The sequence below is a fragment of the Crocuta crocuta genome, unplaced genomic scaffold (assembly GCF_008692635.1).
Source record: "Crocuta crocuta isolate KB4526 unplaced genomic scaffold, BGI_CrCroc_1.0 scaffold258, whole genome shotgun sequence".
In the NCBI taxonomy this organism is placed as follows: domain Eukaryota; kingdom Metazoa; phylum Chordata; class Mammalia; order Carnivora; family Hyaenidae; genus Crocuta; species Crocuta crocuta.
Window position 1 is genome coordinate 3,566,882 of NW_027532842.1, and position 21,789 is coordinate 3,588,670.

At 42.0% G+C, this 21,789-nt stretch overlaps 1 protein-coding gene across 2 annotated transcripts in view; it reads left to right on the plus strand.

The window, feature by feature from the left end:
* USP12 (ubiquitin specific peptidase 12) overlaps window positions 1–21,789 on the plus strand; it is a 64,334-nt gene that overhangs the window by 5,058 nt on the left and 37,487 nt on the right. For both annotated transcript variants that reach the window (XM_077745392.1, XM_077745391.1), the window contains exon 2: window positions 17,638–17,718. In XM_077745392.1, coding sequence (XP_077601518.1) covers window positions 17,638–17,718 — 81 coding nt within the window. The remainder of the gene's footprint in view (window positions 1–17,637; window positions 17,719–21,789) is intronic.

Sequence of the window (21,789 nt, forward strand, 5' to 3'; positions counted from 1 at the left end):
GAGCTGGCAGTCAGCACAGAGCCCGACGCGGGGCTCGAACCCACGAACCGCGAGATCATGACCTAAGCGAAAGTCGGACGCTTAACCGACTAAGCCACCCAGGCGCCCCTATTTTGGTAGATTTTTGATAACTGATTCAATTTCTTCACTAGGTATGGGGTGCTCAGATTTTCTATTTCTTCCTGTTTGAGCTTTGGTCGTGTGTGGGTGTCTAGGAATTTGTCCATTTCTTCCAGGTTGTCCAGTTTGTTGGCATATAATTTTTCATAGTATTCTCTGGTAATTGTTTGTGTTTCTGAGGGTTGGTTGTGGTAAGTACAGTTTCATCCACAATTTTTCTGTTTGGGTCCCCTCTCCTTTTGAGAAGTTTAGCTAGGGGTTTATCAATTTTGTTTCTTTTTTCAAAAAACCAGCTCTTAGTGTCATTGATCTGTTCTGCTGTTTTTGGTTTTTTGGTTTTTTTGGATTCTATATTGTTTATTTCTACTCTAATCTTCGTAATTTTTCTTCTTCTGCTGGCCTTGGGGCTTCTTTGCTGTTCCGCTAATAGTTCCTTTAGGTGTGCAATTAGAATTTGTGTTTGGGACTTTTCTTGTTTCTTGAGCTAGGCCTGGATTGTATTTTCCTTTTAGGACTGCCTTTGCTGCATCCCAAAGGGTTTGGATTGTCGTGTTTTCATTTTCATTTCTTCCATATATTTTTGAATTTCTTTAATTGTCTAGCTGACCCATTCATTCTTTAGTAGGATGTTCTTTAACTTCCATGCATTTGGAGATTTGGTGGATTTCAAAAAGGAGTGGAATTTAAATGTTGCTTACTTAAAAAATTAACGTATGTTTTGGGCTTGCAGTACTGAATAAGCAACACCTGGCCTTATCTGAACCCTGTAGTTTTGTTTTTCACCCAAGAAATTTTGGATTTCAGCAAATGACTTGCTGTCCAGAAAAACAACAATGGGGAAATAAGTGTATTTAGCTCTTGTCTTGGGAGCCCACAGGGTGTAATATACTTGATCCTTGATCATATGTTCTTTGTGGCATACTGTATGTGATTATGTTCGAGTACATTCCATCTATACCCATTGTTAAGAGTTTTTTTAAATCATATGTTGATGTTGAATATTGTCAGTTGCCCTTTCTGCATCTGTGGAGATGCTACAAGTTTTATCCTTCATTTTGTTAATGTGGAGATTCATGTTGAATGATTTGTGGATGTGAAGCCATTCTTGCATCTCTAAAATAAATCCCACTTGAGCATGGTGTACGATCATTTCGTGTGTTGTTGAATTCAGTTTGCTACTATTTTGTTGAGGAGTTTTGCATCTCTCTCTGTTCATCAGGGATATTGACCTGAAATTTTCTTTTTGTATGTGTGTTATGCTTAATTGGTTTTGAAACCAGGGTAATAGCTGGCTTTGTAAAATGGGTTTGGGAGTATTCCCTCCTTTTCAGTGTTTTGGGAAGACTTTGAGAAAGGATAGGTATTGAATCTTCTTTAAATGTTTGGTAGAATTATTCACCAGCGAAGTCCATCTGGTCCCAGATGTTTACTTCTTGGGGGATTTTGGTTACTGATTCGGTCTTAGTCGTGATCAGTCTTTTCAAACTGCCTGTTTCTTCATGATTCAGTCTTGGACGGTCGTATGTTTCCAGGAATTTATCCATTTTTCTAGGATGTCCAATTTGTTGGTATATAGTTAATTGCTCATAAGAGTCTCTTATATCCTTTATCTTTCTTTGGTATCCGTTGTAACTTTTCTTTCATTTCTAATTTTATTTGAGCCCTGTCTTCTTGTTCTTAGTGAGTCTAGCTAAAACTTTGTCAATTTTTGTATCTTTTCAAGGAAAAGAAACTCTTGGTTTCTTTTCTATATTTTGTCTCTATTTTTGCTGTGATCTGTATTTTTACACTTCTATCTTTGGCCTTAGTTTTCCCTTTTTCTAGTTACTTTAGGTGTTATACCTAAGGTTATTCTCACTTTAGGTATAAATATTTAGATAGATTTATATCTAAAGTCAGATTGCTTATTTGAGATTTTTCTTGTTTCTTGAGGTAGACCTGTATTGCTATAATCTTCCTTCTCAGAACTGCTTTTGCTCCATCCCATAGATATTGGTGTGTTGTATTTCCATCTTAATTTGTTTAAAGATATTTTTTGATTTCCCCTTTGACCCACTGGTTGTTCAGTAACACACTGTTTGCTGTCCACATATTTGTGATTTTTGGTTCTGTTTTCTTCTTATAGGTGACTTTTAGTCATTTTATTGTCAGGAAAGATACTTGATATGATTTCAGTTTTCTTACATTAATTATTAAGACTTGTTTTGAGGGCTAACATATCTATTTTGGAGAATGTTCCATATGCACTTGAGAAGAATATTCTGCTTTTGGATGGAATGTTCTGTATATGTTTATTAAGTTCATCTAGTTTAATATGTTATTGAAGGCTGTTATTTCTTTACTGATTTTTTTTTTTTTTTTTTTTTTTTTTGGGGTTTTGTTTATTNCTTCACTATTATATTGCTGTCATCTTCTCCTGTATTTGCTTTGTATATTTATATACTTCTATGTTGAGTGCATAAGTATTTACAGTTGTTGTATCTTTTGTAATATGTAATTACAAATTATGTAATATCCACCTTTGTCTTTTATTATGATCTTTGTGTTCGAGTCTATTTTGTCTGACATAAACTACCTTACCTGTCTTTTGGTTTCCATTTGGATGGTATTTTACATGGTATTTATTTTCATCCCTTCACTTTTCACTGTATGTGTTTTACATCTGAAGTGAGTTTCTTGTAGACGCCATATAGATGACTCTTGTATTTTTATTCTTTCAGTCACTGTCTTTTGGTTGGAGGTTTGAGGTCATTTACATTTAATAATTACTAAGAGGTATGTACTTACTGCCATTTTGCAAATTGTTTTTTGTGTGTTCTGTACTTCCGGTCTGTTTCTTTCTACTTCTCTTGCTTTCTTCCCTTGTTTTGATGACCTTCTGTAGTGTTATACTTAGATTATTTCCCCATTATCTTTTGTGTATCTGCTGTAGGTTTTTACTTTACTTTTATATGAGGCTCACATTTTAGAGCCTATATATAGAAGTCTGTTTTAAAGGTAATGGGAAGTTAATTGTTAATGCCTTCTAAAACTCCGCATTTTTACTCCTCCTCCCCTTGGTTTTATATTTTTAATGTCACATTTTTACAGTTTATTTTGTGTATCATTTAACTAAATATGGAAGTTTTATTTTACTACTTCTGTCATTTAACCTTCATACTAGCTTTATAAAGTGATTATTTCACAATTTTTACTATGTATATATGTATTTCTACGACTTTATCAGTAAGATTTTTACTTGCCTATGTTTTCTTGTTCCTAAGAAGTTAGCATTTCTTGTAAGGGTCATTTAGTAGTGGCAAATTCCTTTAGCTGTTGCCTGTCTGGAGAACTCTTATCTCTCCTTGAGTTCTGAATGATAACCTTGCTGGATAAAGTTCTTGGTTGGAGGTTTTTTCCTTTCAGCACTTTGAATATATCACGCTACTCCTTTCTGGCCTGCAAATAATCTTCACATGGTCTAGGTGTCTTTCAGTCTACAGCTTTTGCCCTGGGTCCTGGAGCAAATGAGTGCATGCAAGCGCTCTAAGAGCAGAATCTTTGTTTCCTACAGCCCTGTTTCTCCTGCATGTAAGCCAGATGTTTTGAGGGCTCAGGTGCTTGAAGGAATGCTCCATATTAGTGAGGTTCCTCCCCACTCCTGATTGTGGGGTCAGCACCAGGGGTGGGGTTTTTGGTAAGATAATGTCTTTTCCTCTCTTTCCCTTCTTGATGTGACTTTGTTGTGGAGGATATGCCTAGCTGATTTTCAGCACCGCTCCCTCCCTCCCCCCCACCCCGTTGTTGCATAATTAGCTGTAGATTTGTTGTGTCCATGGGAGGAGGTGCGTTCAGGAGTCTCCTACATGACAATCTTCTTTGTCAATTTTTTATTGATATATTTTGAGGTTTTGTAGGTTGGTGTATATTATGTTTATAATTGTTATATTGTCTTGATGGATTAAATCTTTTATTAATATATAATGTTGTTTGTCGCATATCTCCCCCTCCCCCCCAGCTTTATGGAGGTATTATTGACGTATAGCATAGGCAAGTTTAAGGTGGTGATTTGATACACATGTATGTTGCAGAATGATTACTGACTTTAAGGTTAGTTAACATCTCTATTTCGTCACATAATTGCCGTGTGTGTGTGTGTGTGTGTGTGTGTGTGTACGTGTGGCAATAACATTTAAGGTCTGCTTTTTTAGATCTTTCAAGTATAAGATTTTTGGGGGTATATTTCACATACAATGTTACACTGGTTTCAGCTGTACATAAACTTTTTTTGACTTAAAAATCTATCTTGTCTGATAATAATAGCTTCCTCTCCAGTCCTCTCTTAGTATTGTTTCCTTAAAATATCTTTTTACATTCCTTAACTTTTAATCGCTTGTGGGTTTTTTTGTTTGTTTTTTCTTAATCCATTCTGCAAATCTCTACCAGTTAATTAAGAGAGCTGAAGCCATTTACATTGAAAGTAATTATTGATAAGGAAGGACTTCTGTCTTTAGGTTTAGTAAGTAAAACCTTGATTTGTGAGCATAATTCATTCTGGAAACATGCTTGTAATCCAGAACACTTGTCTGTCAAAGCAGATTTCCCTAAAAGAAATAATGGAAACAGATGATTTGTTCCACAACCCAAAAATATTCAAATAAAAATGATAATAATACTATAATACAGTACAAAATAACAAAGAAAATACAAAATATTAAGAAAAATAAATGAACTTGAACTTACCTTTGAAAACTTCCATGACTGGTGTGAAGGAGACAAGAGAGAGGAGAGTTCCTGTGTAGGACGACTTTCACTATCCCTGACAGAATCACTGCTCTCTGTTGGCTCAACGGAATCTTTTCCTGCATGGGGGCCATTGTAGACGCTCGCACGGACGCTGACTACAGTACAGTCTTGATAAACGCCTGTCATCTACTGTAGTTAATGAAACTGGCAATAAGGTGGCAGGGGAAAGGGTCTGTATCTGCAGGCAGCCTGACCTAGAAGGAAGCAAAGCCTTCCTAAGCTCAGTCTTGTGTGGAAAAGCAAACGACCGTCTGTAGGTGCTTTGAAGTGACCAAAATACACTAGTGTCAGTTGTGGGCACCTTCCACGTTCTGAAAAATCACAGATTTCTGCCAAACATTGTGCATCCTGAGACCGAGCATGGGCGATGATCACCCATAATCCTGTGGTGAGAGAGAGAGAGAGAGAGAACCATTGGCTCAGTTGTGATCTTGTGACATTTGGATTCATGTACTACTCGTATTGCAAGACATCGCTCATTTATCAGGTTAAAACTTATTAGAAATGTCTGCTCATTGCTCACCTTGCGAAACACTCGCAGAACAAGTTACTTACCGTCCAAGGTTTTGCTGTATTTGTTTTCTGTGTGTTTTGTTTTTGTCGTTGTTTAATCTCTCCAGTAGTGGCTTTTTGCTATTTACTTGATTTCTTTCAATGATTCCCTTTTCTGTATATTTTTTAAGGTGTTTTCTTAGTAGTTTTTTTGAGTGTTACAATTCACATCTCAAATCTCTAACAGCTTAGTTTGAGTAGTACCAACTCCGTTTCATTAGTACATAAACATTCTGCCCTGTAATCCCTGTTCTCCACGTTTATATTGTTGCCACAGATTACGTCCATACATTGTGCGCCTATTAACACAGATTGATAATTATTGTTTAATGTGTCTTTTAAATCCTCTATGAGAAAAGGGGAGTTAAAAGCCAAAAGTACAGTAATACTGGCAGTTGCATTTACCTGTATTTTTTTATGCGGCTTTGAGTGATTGCCTAGTGTCTTTTCATTTTAGCCCAAAGGATTCCTTTTAGTATTTTTTTGGAGGGCAGGTCTACTAGTAATGAATCACTTGAGGCCTCCCTTGCCGGCGCCTGGGTGGCTCAGTGGGTTAAACGTCTGACTCTTGATCTTGGCTCAGGTCATGATGTCACAGTTTGTCGGTTCAAGCCCCGCATCAGGCCCCTCCACTGAGAGTGCAGAGTGTGTTTGGGAGGGATTCTGCCTCTCTCTCTCTCTCTGCCCCTGCCCTGCTCACAGGCTGTCACTCTCTCTCCTACTCTCTCTCTCAAAAAAAAAAAAAAAGAATCCCCTTAGGCCTTTCATGGAATGTCCTAACTCTTCATTCCTGAAAGATAGCTCTGTAGTTACAGAATTGACACTTTTTAAAAAATTTAATGTTACCGAGTGTGTGCGGGGGGGGGACAAAGAGGGACGGGAGACACAGAATCTGAAGCAGGCTCCAGGCCGAGCTGTCAGCACAGAGCGCGGTGCGGGGCTTGAACTCATGAGCTGTGAGATCATGACCTGAGCCGAAGTTGGATGCTCAACTGACTGAGCCACCCAGGAGCCCTGACACTTTTTCTTTTTCAGTATTTTAAATTTGTCCTCCCTGGGCCTTTTCCCGTCTACCATTTCTAATGAAAAATCAGCTCTTAATCTTACTGTGGATGTTTGTTTGTGATGAGTTGTTTTTGTCTTGCTAATTTCAAGATTCTGTCTTTGTCATTTGACAGTTTGACTATAATGTGTGGATCTCTTTGAGGTTTCCCTGCTTGGAATTTGTTGAAATCCTTGGATATGTAGATTTAAGTCTTTCATCAAATTTGGGAAGTTTTGGACTATTATTTCTTAAGAATTTTTTCCTGCTTGCTGCTTTTCCCTCTTCGTTGGGGATTCTACTGATGCGTATGTTGGTATGTTTGATGCTGTCCCAAAGGTCCCTCAGTTCATTTTTCTACATTCTTTTTTCATTGTGCTCTTCAGCCTGGATAGTTTTAATTTCCTCCTTTCCAAGCTTGCTGATTTTGTCTGCTTTCTGCTCAAATCTGCCATTGGACCCCTCTACTGAATTTCTTACGTCAGCTGTTGTACTTAATAATTCCGGGTGTTCTGTTCGGTTTCCTTTTGTTTCAGTCTCTTTGTTGATATTGCCTGTTTATTCTTACAGATGCTCTTGGTTTCCTTTCATTCTTTGAGCATATTTAACTCTGTTGATTTAGCACCTTAGTAATTTTAACATTTAGCATTCCTCAGGGATAGTTTTTGTCAAATTCTTTTCTTCTCCCACGTGCTGTGGTTTCCTGTTTCTTTGCTCTGAAATGAGAACTGGACCATTTGAATATTCCATTGTGGTGACTCTAGAAGTCCGAGTCTCCCCTTTCTCCGCGATTGGTGTTGATGGATGTAGTCATGTTTGTGCCATGACTTTTCCAGAGTAAGTTTGCCATGTCTGTATTCTTTGTTGTGTGTGGGCACTGTAGTTTCTCGTAGTTATCCGTGGTCACCTGGTGACCTGATGGAGGTTTACTTAAGTGTCTAGGTCTCCCCTCCCACTATGCCACAAAAATCGAGAAAGGGAAGTTCATGCAGCACAAGAGGGTGGGAACGATCGCAAGTATCTGTGCTGTCGCCCAGGCTGCCCAGTGTGACATGATGCACAAGCCCACTGTCGGGCTGGTCGCTCATCCATACACTGTGCTCTCGTAACCGGGTCAAGCAGCCTCTGCCTTCCTCAGCTGCTGCCCTGGTTGGTGCCAGCGCTCTGAAATGGTGGGTTCTGGCAGGTTTTGCAGCTTGATGGTTTCGTGGGGCCTGGGCCCCCGGGGCGTCAGTCTTCCGCGGGCTCATCCCCGCTGCCCTAGGTTTTAGACGTAACGGCACACGGTGCCGGTTGCAGTCTGTTCCTTTCTACATTTGACAAAACTATTTGAGTTTGATGATATTTTTGCTTTTTATTGGGGTGAGCAGGAGTCCTGCTAGCTTCGGGAATCTGGAGTATGAGCTCTGTTGTAGCAACGGAGTAGCTCAGTCATTTTGATTTCACTTGAACGCAGTGATGCGTTGTATCTGTATAGTGATTTTCTCCAGAGGAATGTGAGGGACTTTACACATAGGTCATTACACTGTAACCCAGGAGTTGAGAAAAACAGAAGTGTTCATATTTTTATAAGTGGAAGAGCATTGAGCATGTTTTTGTCATACGGAAACTGAGCAGTATCTTACAAATCAGTTACCTAAGTCAGGTGTCTGAAGTTGGCCCAGTACCAGTCCAGGGCTCCTTGTTTTTAATTCTGTCTATAATTAATTCTGTCACTTGCTGAAATAGAATATAAAAACCATAAAGAATATGGTAAAAAGAGCTTAAAACAATGATCCGTTTCTTCTTACTTGTTCACCAAAGTAGATGAATCTCTGCGTTGCCTTCAATGCAAGATGCTGTGAAAACTAAATCTTACCCTTTTTTTTGTTGGTTAAGGGGCCAGTATGGGAACTCAGATAGGGTTGTGCTTTAAATGTGCTGACTGTCGGGGCACCTGGGTGGTTCATTCAGTTGAGCAGCCGACTCTTGATTTTGGCTCAGTCATGATCCTATGGTTTGTGGATTCAAGCCCCCATGTTGGGCTCTGTGCTGACAGTGTTGAGCTGCTTGGGTATATTCATTCGTTCGTTCATTTCGTTCGTTCATTCGTTCGTTCTCTCTCTCTCAAAATAAGTAAATAAACTTTAAAAAAGAAAGTATAACTATCCATGAGAGTATTTTATAAATTTCTCATAAAGTTTTTTGGTATTGCTATGGGTAGCATTTTGTAAAATTCATTATACTCACTCAAATTAAGTGTCATTGTGCTAAGTTTGGTCATATTTTGAGAATTTTCTTTTTAAGATTGTTGCTGAGCTAAATGTGAAGGCTTGGCAGAGTAATTCTTGCTAAAAGCCCAGCAACGGTGGACTTCCACCATTACTTTCTGACAGAGATAAATTTAACGAGAGATGTTTTCAGTAACTTGTCCTGTGAACACTTGCAGATCAAAACCATGGTTTGTTGTCGTTGTAGGCACCAAGTCAGTGTTCTTACTCTTTCCGTTCCTTGACTGAGTTAAAAGATTTAAGTGAATCTGAATCTTGTTTTATTTTCTACATATAAACATTCTCTGCAAATAACACATTTATCCATGAATATATAACTCCTCACTGAAGATGTTAGATCAAATAATATGAAGATTATAGCTTTTCACATATCTGATAGGAGCATTGAGGTTCTAATGGATATGGAGATTAAAATTATATTCCTGATGCTTTTGGTCTGGTCATTCATCATTGAATTACAATGATTCAGATACAGAACTTGTTTCATTTCTGTTTCTTACCTGGTGCGTTGGTGTGTCTGTTACCGTCAGATGAAAAGGATTGTAGAAGTACTGTTCTGAGTAAATTTAAATTTGCAGTCATTTGGCCAGATTAACTGTAGAATTGGATTTTCCTTAATTGCTTAGATGGGGAATTTTACATGTGTAACATATTATATATATGTGTGCCTCTGGCGGCAGCTCAAGAAGGAAGTAAGCTACTTGAATTTCTTCGGAAAAGAGTTGTTGAAAACTCGCCAGCAGCCTTCCTGGTTGGGTTGAAGACTGTGAGGTGGGATGGGAGATGGGAGGAGGTTGGGATGTACTCCAGGGGGGTCCGCCGTTGGAAAACACATTTCTTTGGTTTCTCCTTCTCCATGGAACTTAGGCAGAAGGCTTTCAGAAGACCTGTGATGGGAACGGAGGCCAGGGCCCTTCAGGAATGGGATTTCCGGAGCTTGGTAACTGATTGTATAGTAGTTCAGAGACGGCAGGGCATTTTGACTTCTCCCTTGGTGCTGGAGACTGTTCCTCCCTCCCTGTTTGTCACCTGGACATTTCTTAGAAACAGATCATAGTAAGGGTGTTTGCCCTGCTTTGCAGATTAGGAATCTGGAGCACAGATTCAAACTGTTGGAAATGTTTTGCCCTGAGTTCACCTTTGATTGTGACTCTGTGTTGCTGCTCATCATCTCAGAATTAACGGCATTTTCGATTTGCAACAGACGCTGGTGATGAGAAGAGCGAGGCAGAAGGATTTGTGGAAGGTGACGCTGTGGTTCGACTCCTGTTAGAACCAGGCCGGGAAAGCCGGGCTCCGCACTTGCAGGCGGTCTCTCGGTCCCGTGCAGTGGGGACGTGCCCACATGTTCTGGGCTCTTCTCCACCAGCGTGCGCGCTGTATGGAAACACCTGTGAAGAGAAGTTCAAGGCTTGGCTCCTTGAGTTCCATCTGTTCATGGAAACTTTCCCCAATTCTCCAGCTCTCGTTTCCTTCCTGTCCGGACATCCTGGACACAAGCATACTTTGGTATTTATTTTCTCCTCTGTAACTTGGCGTTTATTTTTAATAATCTTCTGCCTGTATGTCCTCATGAGAAGCTAATTGCTATTCACTGTACACTCCCCAGTTGGATTTTGACTTCGCATTTTTTTCTTGCCCTTCTGAATCTTTTGTAACCCTGTGTATCAGAACTTTTTTGATTTAAACTCACAGTGAGAAATAGGGTTCACAGTTACACCTCCTATACACGTACTTAATGGCTGGAACAAAAGTTTCACAAACCATTGTTTACTCTCAGTAGGGAGATGATACACCATGATCTCTTTTGTATCCACCAGATTTTCTCACTTCTCACTAAATGACTGTTTGACAGTCACGTTCTACAGCTTTTCGCACAGGGCTGGGTGGAAAGCAGAGATTATGCTTGGTGAATTTCCCCTCTCATGAAGGTCTGCTGCTTTGAGACGATTTTTACGATGCCTGAAACTTAGGGTGTGAAATGGCTTGTTTCTTTATACAGATGTTTGTTGTCTGATACAGTGTCGGGGACCCAGTGTCTTCCAGGAGTGCCGATGCGGGTGTCCAGCCTTCCTGGTCTCCTCTCCTTTGAAGATACTTGCATCTTGTATCTTCTGTGCCCTGGCTTCACCCTGTCACTGCCCAGAGTCACTTTGTCTCCGCCGTGTTCACATCCTCACATGGGCTCTTCCTGGGCTTCCAGAACTTTCCTTAGTTTTCCAAGGTCACCTGATTGTCTCCTCTTCAGGAAGCCTTTCCTGCCTGTTCTGGCGGTTCTCCTTTGGGCAGTGACCTGGTGTGACCCTCCTGGTGTTGCACTTGGAAGGATAAACACTGGGTTTGAACTGTGACAGTGGGAAAACGTGACTGTATTTCAGCATATTTGTTTGAAACAGAAAAGAATAGTTCGCTACAGCTTTATAGTAAAAAAAAAAAAAAAAGCTAGTGTCCTTGATGAGTATGTTTTCCAGGTCGTAGACGTTCATCCTTGTTCATTGCTGCCATTTTGTATTTCTTGCTCAAATGGCTGGGGCCCTCTTGTGCCTTTGGCAGAATGGAGGGCATCAGAGAGGCGTGTGTGCCATGGAAACGTGACTTCATCAGAAGCCGCCTCCCCCCGCCTGGGTTATTTTCTGTTTCCTGTTTGCAGAGGGCGTATTCAAAGCGATATAAACACACCTTCAACTTACTCTTCTTTCACTTGGGTAGTTGTTTTTTTGGCATGATAGAGAAGCATTGCTCGCCTTCGTAAGAATTCATAGTAGGCAGGTGTAAGGAGGTACTTACCCCCATGGCCTGCACATTCCTGGATTGGCTGACTGTTTCTGAGGATGTGAAAATACATCCTAACTTTTATTCAGAACTTAGTGTTTGACCTTTCGTAGACCATTGAACATTTTATCCTTAGCATCTTAATGAGATGGGAAGAACCAGTAGATTCCCACGCGCTGCTGGACATGTGGGAACGAGAGGTCCTTAGGGGTCAAGGTCTTACATGTAGGACAACTGAGGTCCAGACAGAGAAGCATCTTGCCTCAAGTTGTTACGGCGAGTTAGTGGCACGTCCAGGGTCAGACCCAGGTCAACGCCGTTATCAGTATGCCACGGTCTCTACAGCCGCTCCACGAAGGACCCGGCCTTCCACGAAGCTATTTTCCGCAAAACAGTTCCTATTTTTAATAAAATGTTCGTGTGAATTACTAGCATTATATTGACAAATATTGGCCCCCCCCAAAAATATTACCCAATATAACTTTGTTTCTCTGGCACAGCCATTGAGTTTTTCCTTTTTTTCTGATTTAATTCTCTTTTTTTTTTTTTTTTTTTAAGAGCAGCTTTAGTTCACAGCAAAATGGAGGGGTAGGTGCAGGGATTTCCCAGATAGCCCTGCCCCAGGGTGAGCATAGCCTCCCTCATCACCACCGTCCCCCGACCATAGCGGTTCATTTGTCGTGGTCAGTGAACTACACTGAAACCTCATAATCACGTAAAGTCCATAGTTGCTGTTACTGTTTANGATTTCCCAGATAGCCCTGCCCCAGGGCGAGCATAGCCTCCCTCATCACCACCGTCCCCCGACCATAGCGGTGCATTTGTCGTGGTCAGTGAACTACACTGAAACCTCATAATCACGTAAAGTCCATAGTTGCTGTTACTGTTTACTTTAGGTGTACGTGCTGTGGGTCTGAACAAATGTATAATGACCTATTCGTCATTACAGTGTGACACAGGACACTATCACTGCCCTAAAAATCCGTGCTCTGCCCGTTCATCCCTTTCTCCCCAACTTCTGATTTTTTTTTACTGTCTCCATAGTTACCATTGGTGTTCTTTTAATTTTTTTTATGTTTATTTATATTTGAGAGACGGAGAGAGAGCCAGCAGGGAAGGGGCAGAGAGAAGGGGAGATACAGTATCTGAAGCAGGCTCCAGGCTCTGAGCTGTCAGCAGAGAGCCCGTCGCAAGGCTCGAACCCAGGATCAGTGAGATCATGACCTGAGCCAAAGTCGGATGCTCAACCTACTGAGCCACTCAGGCGCCCCACCGTTAAGTTTGTACTTTGAATTTTTATAATTTTTCTGTTTAAAAGTTTTATTTGGTTCTTTTAAAAAAACCTGCTTTGGCTTTAGCATCTCACCTTTGCTCTTATAATCAAGCCATCATTATTTGGGGGCACATACTATGCATTTGTTTCATATCAGGCCTGAAATAATTCTGATATTAAATACCTCGAGAGTCTAATTCTACTGTCTGTGCTTCTGTGGCTTTTATTCGTAGTGCTTTGTTTTCCCGTGGCTTCAGGTGTGTGTATGAGTTTTGATTGTGAACTCAGATCTCTTGGAGTTTTATTTGTGGGAAGTTTTTGTCAGGTGGACTAACCTTATCTTCCAGGGTGAACTTGCCATTCTGCTGGTTGTAGGGCGAAGAGGGCACTGTCAACCCAGGGTCTCTCGGAATGACATTTTCTGCCCAAGTGGCTTTGGTTTAGGATCGTACAGCTTGCGTGAATTTGGCTTACCGTCTTTCATCTGTCACCTTGGGGCCATGAGTGTCTGGAAGATGCCCTCCACTCTCAGTACCAAGGACATGCCAGGCACGTTTCCTTGCTGTCTCCTCCTGTGGTACATGACGATTTCTTGCTCCCCCCTGACATGAAGATCCAGCCCTTTTGGGATCTCAGTGTCCTGTTCCTGTCCCCTGTTGGCCTTCCTGCCCTCCGAAGTTTTAGGATTCCCTGCCCTCCATTTCATTCAGCTGTCAGAGAATGTAAAGGTCGCTCGTGTTGACAAATACCCTCAGCGCAAGATGTCTCGTTGGCACTGGCTTCTCCTCCAGAGTCTCCCTCTTCCCCCGCCCCCCACCGCTGTCATTTTGTTTTTTTGTGTTCTGCAGCTTCCTTATTTTCTCAGCAGCTCACTAAATTCTTACTTTTTTAATATTAAAATGTATCCACCTTTTGGTGGTTTTCTTCTGAAGGTCATGGATATCTAATTGCTTCTTTAGGACGAATTTTTGTGCCAATAGGTGCTGCGTCTAAAATAACCTTTTGGGTAAGTTACTAAAATGGAGATGGAAACTCTGAAAAGAATGTCTTCTTCCTGTGTGTGTCACATACTCCTACAAAACGGATGGATCCTGATACCTTTACCTACGAAGGTGCTAGCGCAAGAATTCTTACCTGAGCATGCCGCCATTTCTTCCTTTTGTCCTGGTGGAGCATCACTGGTTTAGTAAGCCACTGTTAATTGCAGTAGGGTCCCGTTTCTTCAAGTGTAGGGATGGAGAATTGTTCAGAGCCATTGCTATTGGATATTGACTCATTCTAGGTTCCATTTAAACCCTGGGGTGCTTGGTGACCTCTACTTGACACGCTAGGGTTTGCCAACTTCCAACAAAATCTTCAAGGGAACTCTTCCAAAGATACTAAAAATTATGCAGCAAACTTTGGCTTGGTGGCTGTTTTCCCCTAGCTCTATATCCAACTCTAGTGTTGAAAACCAGGCATCAGAAACTGAGTTGCTTAGTCTGTTCTTTGCCTCTGGAGTTAGGCTGCAGCTAGAAGTAGTGTTGTATGGACTCTGTTTCTGCAGAGGAAATCTTGAATTCGTGCCATAAGAACACCTCCCGCACATTCACAGAATTTGCTACACAGCATCATGATCCTAGTAAGGATATGTTACTATGCTGGACTTGACTTTAGAACTGTCATAAAGTAAATTCCATTCTCTCTTCGTACTTGCATTTGGATCTGCCACCCTGACTCCATCTGTCACTGTAGTCTCTCCCTGTTGTGCGTCGCTTGGCATTTATTGGTTGGCTTGGACTTCCTAGAGTTTTGTGTTGATCTAGTAAATGTCCTCAGAAGGCTTGATAAAAGTGATTGGCAGTGTTAGAATGTTGAGTTCCAAGAGACTTTAGAAATTACCTCGTCTTTTAATTTTCAAAACCTATGTAGCCGTGAAAACCTTAGTTTGGTTAATGGATCACTTGGAAACCCAACAGATAGAGGAGTTGGAGTTTTTAAAAATCAGTGAGGAGACCGACTCCTTTATTTTGCAAATGAAGCGTCTGAACCCAAAAAGGTTAAACGACTATGGTTTATGGCTGTTTCCACCTTTGTGCACTTAGCATCTTTCTCCCAGACCTCTGATTGGATTGCAGTTTTGCTTTATTTTATTGTTAGGCTTTTGGAGAGTACAGTGTGGGATTGGCCAAAGTGAGGAGATCTTTTTTTTTAATGATAGCAATCTCCTTTTTTCTTCTGCCTTGTTTCCTTCCTTCTCTTGTTACTTCTTAGCTGTTGCTTGGGGCAGCTATTTATGAACATCACTGGCTGATGAGAGTAGCTTTTCTCTCTCCCTTGGATTTGAAGGGAAGGGGGAGAAGGGAGCCAACATTTATGGGACGCCTGCTCCTATACCAGGGCCTGCGGATGTTGTTACAAAGGTTTTAAACTCTGAATTTGTTAGCCACCCTATAAAGTAGTTGGTGACATTTTCCTTTTATGGTTAGGAAACTGAGGCACAAAGAGGCTAGTAATTTGATTCGTAGTCAAACTGCCTTGAGGATGTGGACGGGGAGAGAGATTTCTGAGCAGTGCATGGTACGTGATGTGTAGGGGTGAGTGGATCATCTGGAGTGGTGAGAATGCGTGGTATGTGGTGCAAACGGTGGTGCCCTGGAGAGAGAATGTTCTCGCCATACTCTGTTCCTCCTAAGGCCGGAAATGCTTTCCCTAGTTGTACTGGCATTTTACTGTCCCACATACATAGACGTGATGAGGTCGTATTTTGGATAATAGAAACTTTCTTCTTTTTTGTGGAGAAGGGGTCATGCTTAGTTGAATAAATGAACACTGGTTTGAATTCTTCTAGTAGGTGGTAAACACCTGGGTTATCGGTAGCTTTCAGCACGGGATGGGGAGCGGGGCTTGCGGCATTCCTACCAGGACACGTTGGTTCAGCGGATCTTGAAGTTGCTGTAATAATTGAATTTGCTGTTCTAAGACAGTGCCCAGCCCCATTAGAAGTAAACGGTGTTTATAAACTAGCGATTGTGTCAAGGTTTTGTATAAAGCCTAAAATAAGTCCTAAATTAAAAAAATAACAGGGGCGCCTGGGTGGCTCAGTCAGTTAAGAGGCCGACTTCGGCCCCCGGTCATGATCTCACGGTTCGTGGGTTCGAGCCCTGTGTCGGGTTCTGTGCTGACAGTTCAGAGCCCGGAGCCTGTCTTCGGATTCTGTGTCTCCCTCTCTCTCTGACCCTCCCCAGCCCGTGCTCTCTCTTCTCTCTGTCTCAAAAATAAATGAACGTTAAAAAAAAATTTTAAAAATTAAATTGGGGCACCTGGGTGGCTCAGTTGGTTCAGCGTCTGACTTCAGCTCAGGTCATGATCTCACGGTTCATGGGTTCAAGCCCCGCGTCGGGCTCTGTGCTGACAGCTCAGAGCCTGGAGCCTGTTTCAGGTTCTGTGTCTCCCTCTCTCTCTGACCCTCCCCTGCTCATGCTGTCTCTCTCTCTCAGAAATAAACATTAAAAAAAAAGATTAAAAAAATTAAAAAAATTATAAAGGCAGCGTTGTGTTTACGGACAAGCCCTGGATGGCTGGAGGCTCTTAGAGGAAATGTCCTGTTGTGGTAGAATTTGACCACCGATCCACCCTGTCCCTTTAATCAGTGCTTCCAATCAGGAAGCTGAGGATGTGTCGTCCAACAGAGCGTGGCCTTCCCAAGTCCAGGAGTGGAGCTCACTCAGGAAATGGCAGGGGTGGGCTTTCAGAAGGGGTGTTAATGTCACATCAGAGCCCGGGAGGCAGCCCCACATGTGAGTGTCCTACACGCAGCTCTGCGAAGGGTGCGGGGTGCTTGGTGAGGGGGGGGCGGGTCAGTTTGCTCTGGTGCTGTTTCCTTGGGAATTTTCAGGTCGACCTATCTAGACGTATCATGTGTTTCACCCCTTTCCAGCTACGCGAGGAGTCCATTTAGTGGTCTGTGCCGGTGCACACAGCTCTCCTGGCCCCCCTCCACCCGCCCTCCACCTCCCCTCTTTTTCAGGGACAGAGTCGAGTGGGTCATACTCCTGAGACCGTGACACGTGATTGTTGTCTGGGCAAGGCCCTTCTTTTGTTGGGTTTTGTTTTGTTCTTTGTTTTTCCTTTTTTATCCCCCACCCCCAGTTGCAGGTCCCAGCGCTCTTTCGGCTCCCACTCAAGGTCAAGGTCAAGGTCCATCCTTTGGCCCGCTGGCCGCGTGCTGTTCTTTATAATGTGTTGGGCTCAGTTTTTCTTTCTTGATATTTAGCATGATGTTTTTGAGAACTAGTCATGCTTTTGTATGTAAATGTAGTCCCGTTATTCTGACTCTGCCACAGAGTGTGCGGTCACACTTTATAGACTGGGTGGTTGTCAGCCGTGGGGCCGTCCGTGCCACCCCACACAGCGTTCTTGTCACTAGGGGTTCCGTGGGGGGATTCTTCAGACTGAACTTCCAAAGAACTGTTCGGTCACCGAATATATGCGTATTTGTTTCAGCTCCCTGAGATAGCTGTCGGATTATACATGTTAGAGCACCTGATGCAGCAAGGGCTTTAATACACTACCTAGAAAAGAAAGTAACAACTTACAGATACAGTTTCTTGAGCCCTGCTTTTGTTTCCCGGGAAAAGTTCTCGCAGACTAGTTTTTAGTCCTATCATTAAAATCCTTCACTCTTCAGGGTCGTCCTTCATTTTCTTTCCGTAATGTTAGGTAGTTAAAGGAAACATAGTTTTTTAAGGGATCTCTCTGTAATGTGTGTGTAACTGTGAAAATGTTATGAAAATACTACAAACACTAAGATTGCTGTTTTGTTTTGTTTTTTAATCTTCTAGGGCGCCAATGCCTCGGCATTAGAGAAAGAGATTGGTCCAGAACAGTTTCCAGTCAATGAGCACTATTTTGGATTAGTCAATGTAAGTATCTGTTGGTACTGAGCCTTCGCAATTATGGTTGGAAATAGTTTTCAAAATGATGAATGCATTTCATAATGTATTAAAGGAAAATGGTTTATTTACATCAGTAGGCGTAATGCCAAGAAACTTGATTTGGAATTTTAAAATGCTCTTTTTTTTTTAATGTTTATTTATTTCTGAGAGCGAGAGAGGGAGAGCGAGAGAGCGAGAGAGCGAGCGAGCAAGCATGAGCAGAGGAGGGTTAGAGAGAGGGAGACAGAGAATCTGAAGCAGGCTCCAGGCTCTGAGCTGTCAGCATAGAGCCCTACATGGGGCTTGAACCCACGAGCTGTGAGATTGTGACCTGAGCTGAAGTCCCCCAGGCGCCCCTAAAATACTCTTTTTAATAGAAGGAAAACAAAATGGCCTGAAATCTTATGAGTCTTAGATCAGAATTAGCCTGCTTTTTCCTGTTTTGTGTCAAATTTTTTCATAACCAAAATTTCGTGTCACCTATACTAAATGATCTCTTGATTCTCTGAGAATTACTTGAATATCTAAATAGAAGTGGTCCGAATGTGCAGGTGTAACAAGTCAAGTTTTGCAAGTGCCTCATGTGTCTGTAGACTTCTGGCAACTTCTCTGGCAGCACTTCTCTGGGACAGACACAAAAGTGCAACATACAGGAAAAAGATACATCCCCAGTCCTTGTGAAGAAAATTCTAGTAATTATACATCATTAAAATTTGGGGAGAACTTTCTTTGGAATTTTGAACTGTTTCCGGACTCAACAAATGCCACAGATCTGTTCTCCAGTTGTGGTAATTTATGCTCTACTGTTCCCTAGGATCTGTGGGGAAGTTTTTGTCTATATATGTAACAGGTGACAATGAGGGTGACAAAGTAAGTTCCATCGAACACACGTGTGTCACTCACTGAGCACAAGTACGTAATGGTGACGTCTGAGGTAGATTTCTTGTGTGATTTGAGGAAAGCAGATAAACTAATGTGGGTGTTTCCTCTCCAGCTGGGAGTCCCCTGGAGAGTGTAAAGCTTGTAACAGAAGGAATTTCCACCCCACCCTCTGGCCCTGCTCATTCATCTGCTGGCTGTTTTTCCTGGATCTACCCCTGCATTCTAAATAAAGCGCTATACTGCTATTAAAAACAGTCTGTTGACTTCTCTTCCCTCACCCTGGACATTCCTTCACATCTCTTCTTCCTTGGGTTTTCTCCCCTGCTTTGTGGAGCATGGTCTATGGTAGCTTCTCTCGGGAGTGTGCGTGGGAGGTTAAACTTTGAGATCTTGTGTATTTAAAAACGTTTCAGTTCTTGCTAAAGCTAGATACAGAGCCTAGGTTATAACCTTCTTTCAGGGTTTGTATTACTCGATGGCTTCCTGGCTTCTGTTGATGTCAAGAGGGCTGATGCCGTCCTGATTCTTCACCTCTTCTGAGTGTGGCTTTCCACCCGTCCAGTGTCTTAGGAGGCTTTCAGAAGGTGGATGGATGTCCACAGTGTTCTCAAATTTCGTGATGTCTTTGTGTCCGCCCCCCCCCGGCCTTTGTTGCCGTGGCTGTATACCAGCTCATGCAGACGTTATTCCTTTTCCTCAGTTCTAGAACATTTCTGATACTAGCATTTGGATAATTTCCTTCCTATCAGTGCTGTCTCTTTGTTCTGCCTTTTTTGATATACCCTTAGTTGCATATTGAAATGCGGATCGGTTCTTTGTTTTTTCTGCTTTTTCTCCCATTTCTGATCATCTTTTTATTTTACATTTTGGATCATTACTTGCCCCTTTTTCATTTGGTTCATTGCACTTTTTATTTCTTAGAGTGTCATCTTTATTTTTTGACCTTGTTTCAAGGAGGCATGATTCTCTGTGATTTTTCTCAGGTTACTATTTATAGTTTTTATTGTTGAGGTTTTTTTCTTATGCTTGCTGGGTTATTTCTGGGACCCCACCCCCACCTGCCATTTTAAACTCTCCCTCCTAATGGAAGCTCTCCTCCAATGTCATTTGTACATAAAAATGAAATTCTGAAAAGCTGACTGGGGCTTTGTGTATTAAGGGTGGAGCTTGTCTGCCGTGGGCTTGCCTCTGAGGTGACTGCCCCCCCAGCTTCAGTGGCTAGAGCCTTTTCTCCGGGGCTGTTCACTTGGTGCTGAAGGGCTTCCTCAGTCTGTGTCTAGAGGTGGCTTCCTTCCGGGTCTTACTGAATCCTCTGGCTTCTGTTGGGTGCCCCATGCTGTCCTCTGCTGTCCTTAAGGGCTCTTGAACCAGTCTCTCCTGTCCAGCATATGTGGAGAATAAAACCTGAAGTTGAAAGAAAGGTGAAGTGCATGGGGGTCTAAATGGTCCTTTTAAAAGGCTTATAACCAGGGGTGCCTGGGTGCCTCAGTCGGTTAAGCGTCTAACTCTTTATTTTAGCGCAGGCCATGATCTCCGTTTGTGGGATCGAACCCTGTATCAGGCTCTGCACTGAGCGTGGAGTTTGCTCCGGACTCTCTGTCTCCCTTCCTCTGCCCCTCCCCTGATCGCTCTCCCTCTTTCTCTCAAAATAAGTTAAAAAAGTAAGCATTAAAAAAAAATAAAAGGCTTATAACCAGATCTGTTTTCTCCTACCTTCACTCTACTTTTTTTTTTTTTGACTNTTTTAGCGCAGGCCATGATCTCCATTTGTGGGATCGAACCCTGTATCAGGCTCTGCACTGAGCGTGGAGCTTGCTCCGGACTCTCTGTCTCCCTTTCTCTGCCCCTCCCCTGATCGCTCTCCCTCTTTCTTTCTCTCAAAATAAATTAAAAAAGTAAGCATTAAAAAAAAATAAAAGGCTTATAACCAGATCTGTTTTCTCCTACCTTCACTCTACTTTTTTTTTTTTTGACTTTCGATTTTTTTTTTCCTAATTTAGACTTTTACTGTCATTTTATTGGNCTTCCTTTCACTTTATTTTTTTTTTTTTTGACTTTCGATTTTTTTTTTCCTAATTTAGACTTTTACTGTCATTTTATTGGAGTTTGGGAGGGTTAATTGAATTCATGTAATTTCCTTTGTTTAATAAGAAAGTCTGGCCTCTTCTGCTATGTAAAGTGTTCATGCTTTCATACAGAGTTGTCTAGTGATCAGAAACCTCATTTAACTTCTGGGAGTGGCCAGACCCCAGTTTCTTCCATCTCATCACGACTTCCCCGTGACCACCGCCCACCTGTACTTGGCTCACACTCTCAAGCTAATGTGTGTGTTGAATTGTTGTAAAGGTGTATTCATGGATAGTGTAGAAGAACCCATTTTCTCTAGCACAGGGGTATTTTATATATGGAGGGTTCTTTTACTTTTAACCTTCTCCGGTATAAATATTTCTATCTCTCCATTTTGTGTCTGACTGTAACTTTTTTTTGCAGATAGCCTCAGAACAAGCAAAACAATATCCTAGATAAAAATCTTACTATAAAGTGAGTTCTGAAGGTCTGTTTTCCCCTGCTGTGATGTTGTTTTTACATGGACATACCACTCTCTGAATACCAGCGTCAATTGTGTTTAAAAAAAAAAAAAAAAGGATTTCTAGGAAGGTTTTATTTGTATTTCCCCCCGCGGATCAACCTAAAGTGAAAGGGTGGTATTGGCGCTTCTCCCTGACGGACTAACTGAGATTCAGGAAAACCCAAGAGAGACAGGAGGGAGGGAAGTTAGTGCAAGAACTTGGGGGAGGCTCGTTTGCTGGGTGGAAATGTAGTTTCCGCTCTCCGTGCCTAGTTACTATGCTGAAGCACTGAGCTCCCCAAGGTGGCCACGGCCCCACCACGAAGATTGATGAACACCTTGAATTATATGCGCCAGTGACTGATGGTCAGTGTACAAGCAGGAGAACCAGTATAGCGATTAACTTTTTCCGTGATGTAGACTTACAGGCTTCCGTGCAGCTGTGTTCTGTGGTGTTCGCCTTTTTCTGTAAGTTCTGTTTTTTTAAAAAAATAGAGTTTGTTTATTTTTGAGAGAGAGGGAGAGAGACAGCGTGAGTGGGGGAGGGGCAGAGAGACAGACAGACAGACAGACAGAATCCGAAGCAGGTTGTTGCAGGCTCTGCGCTG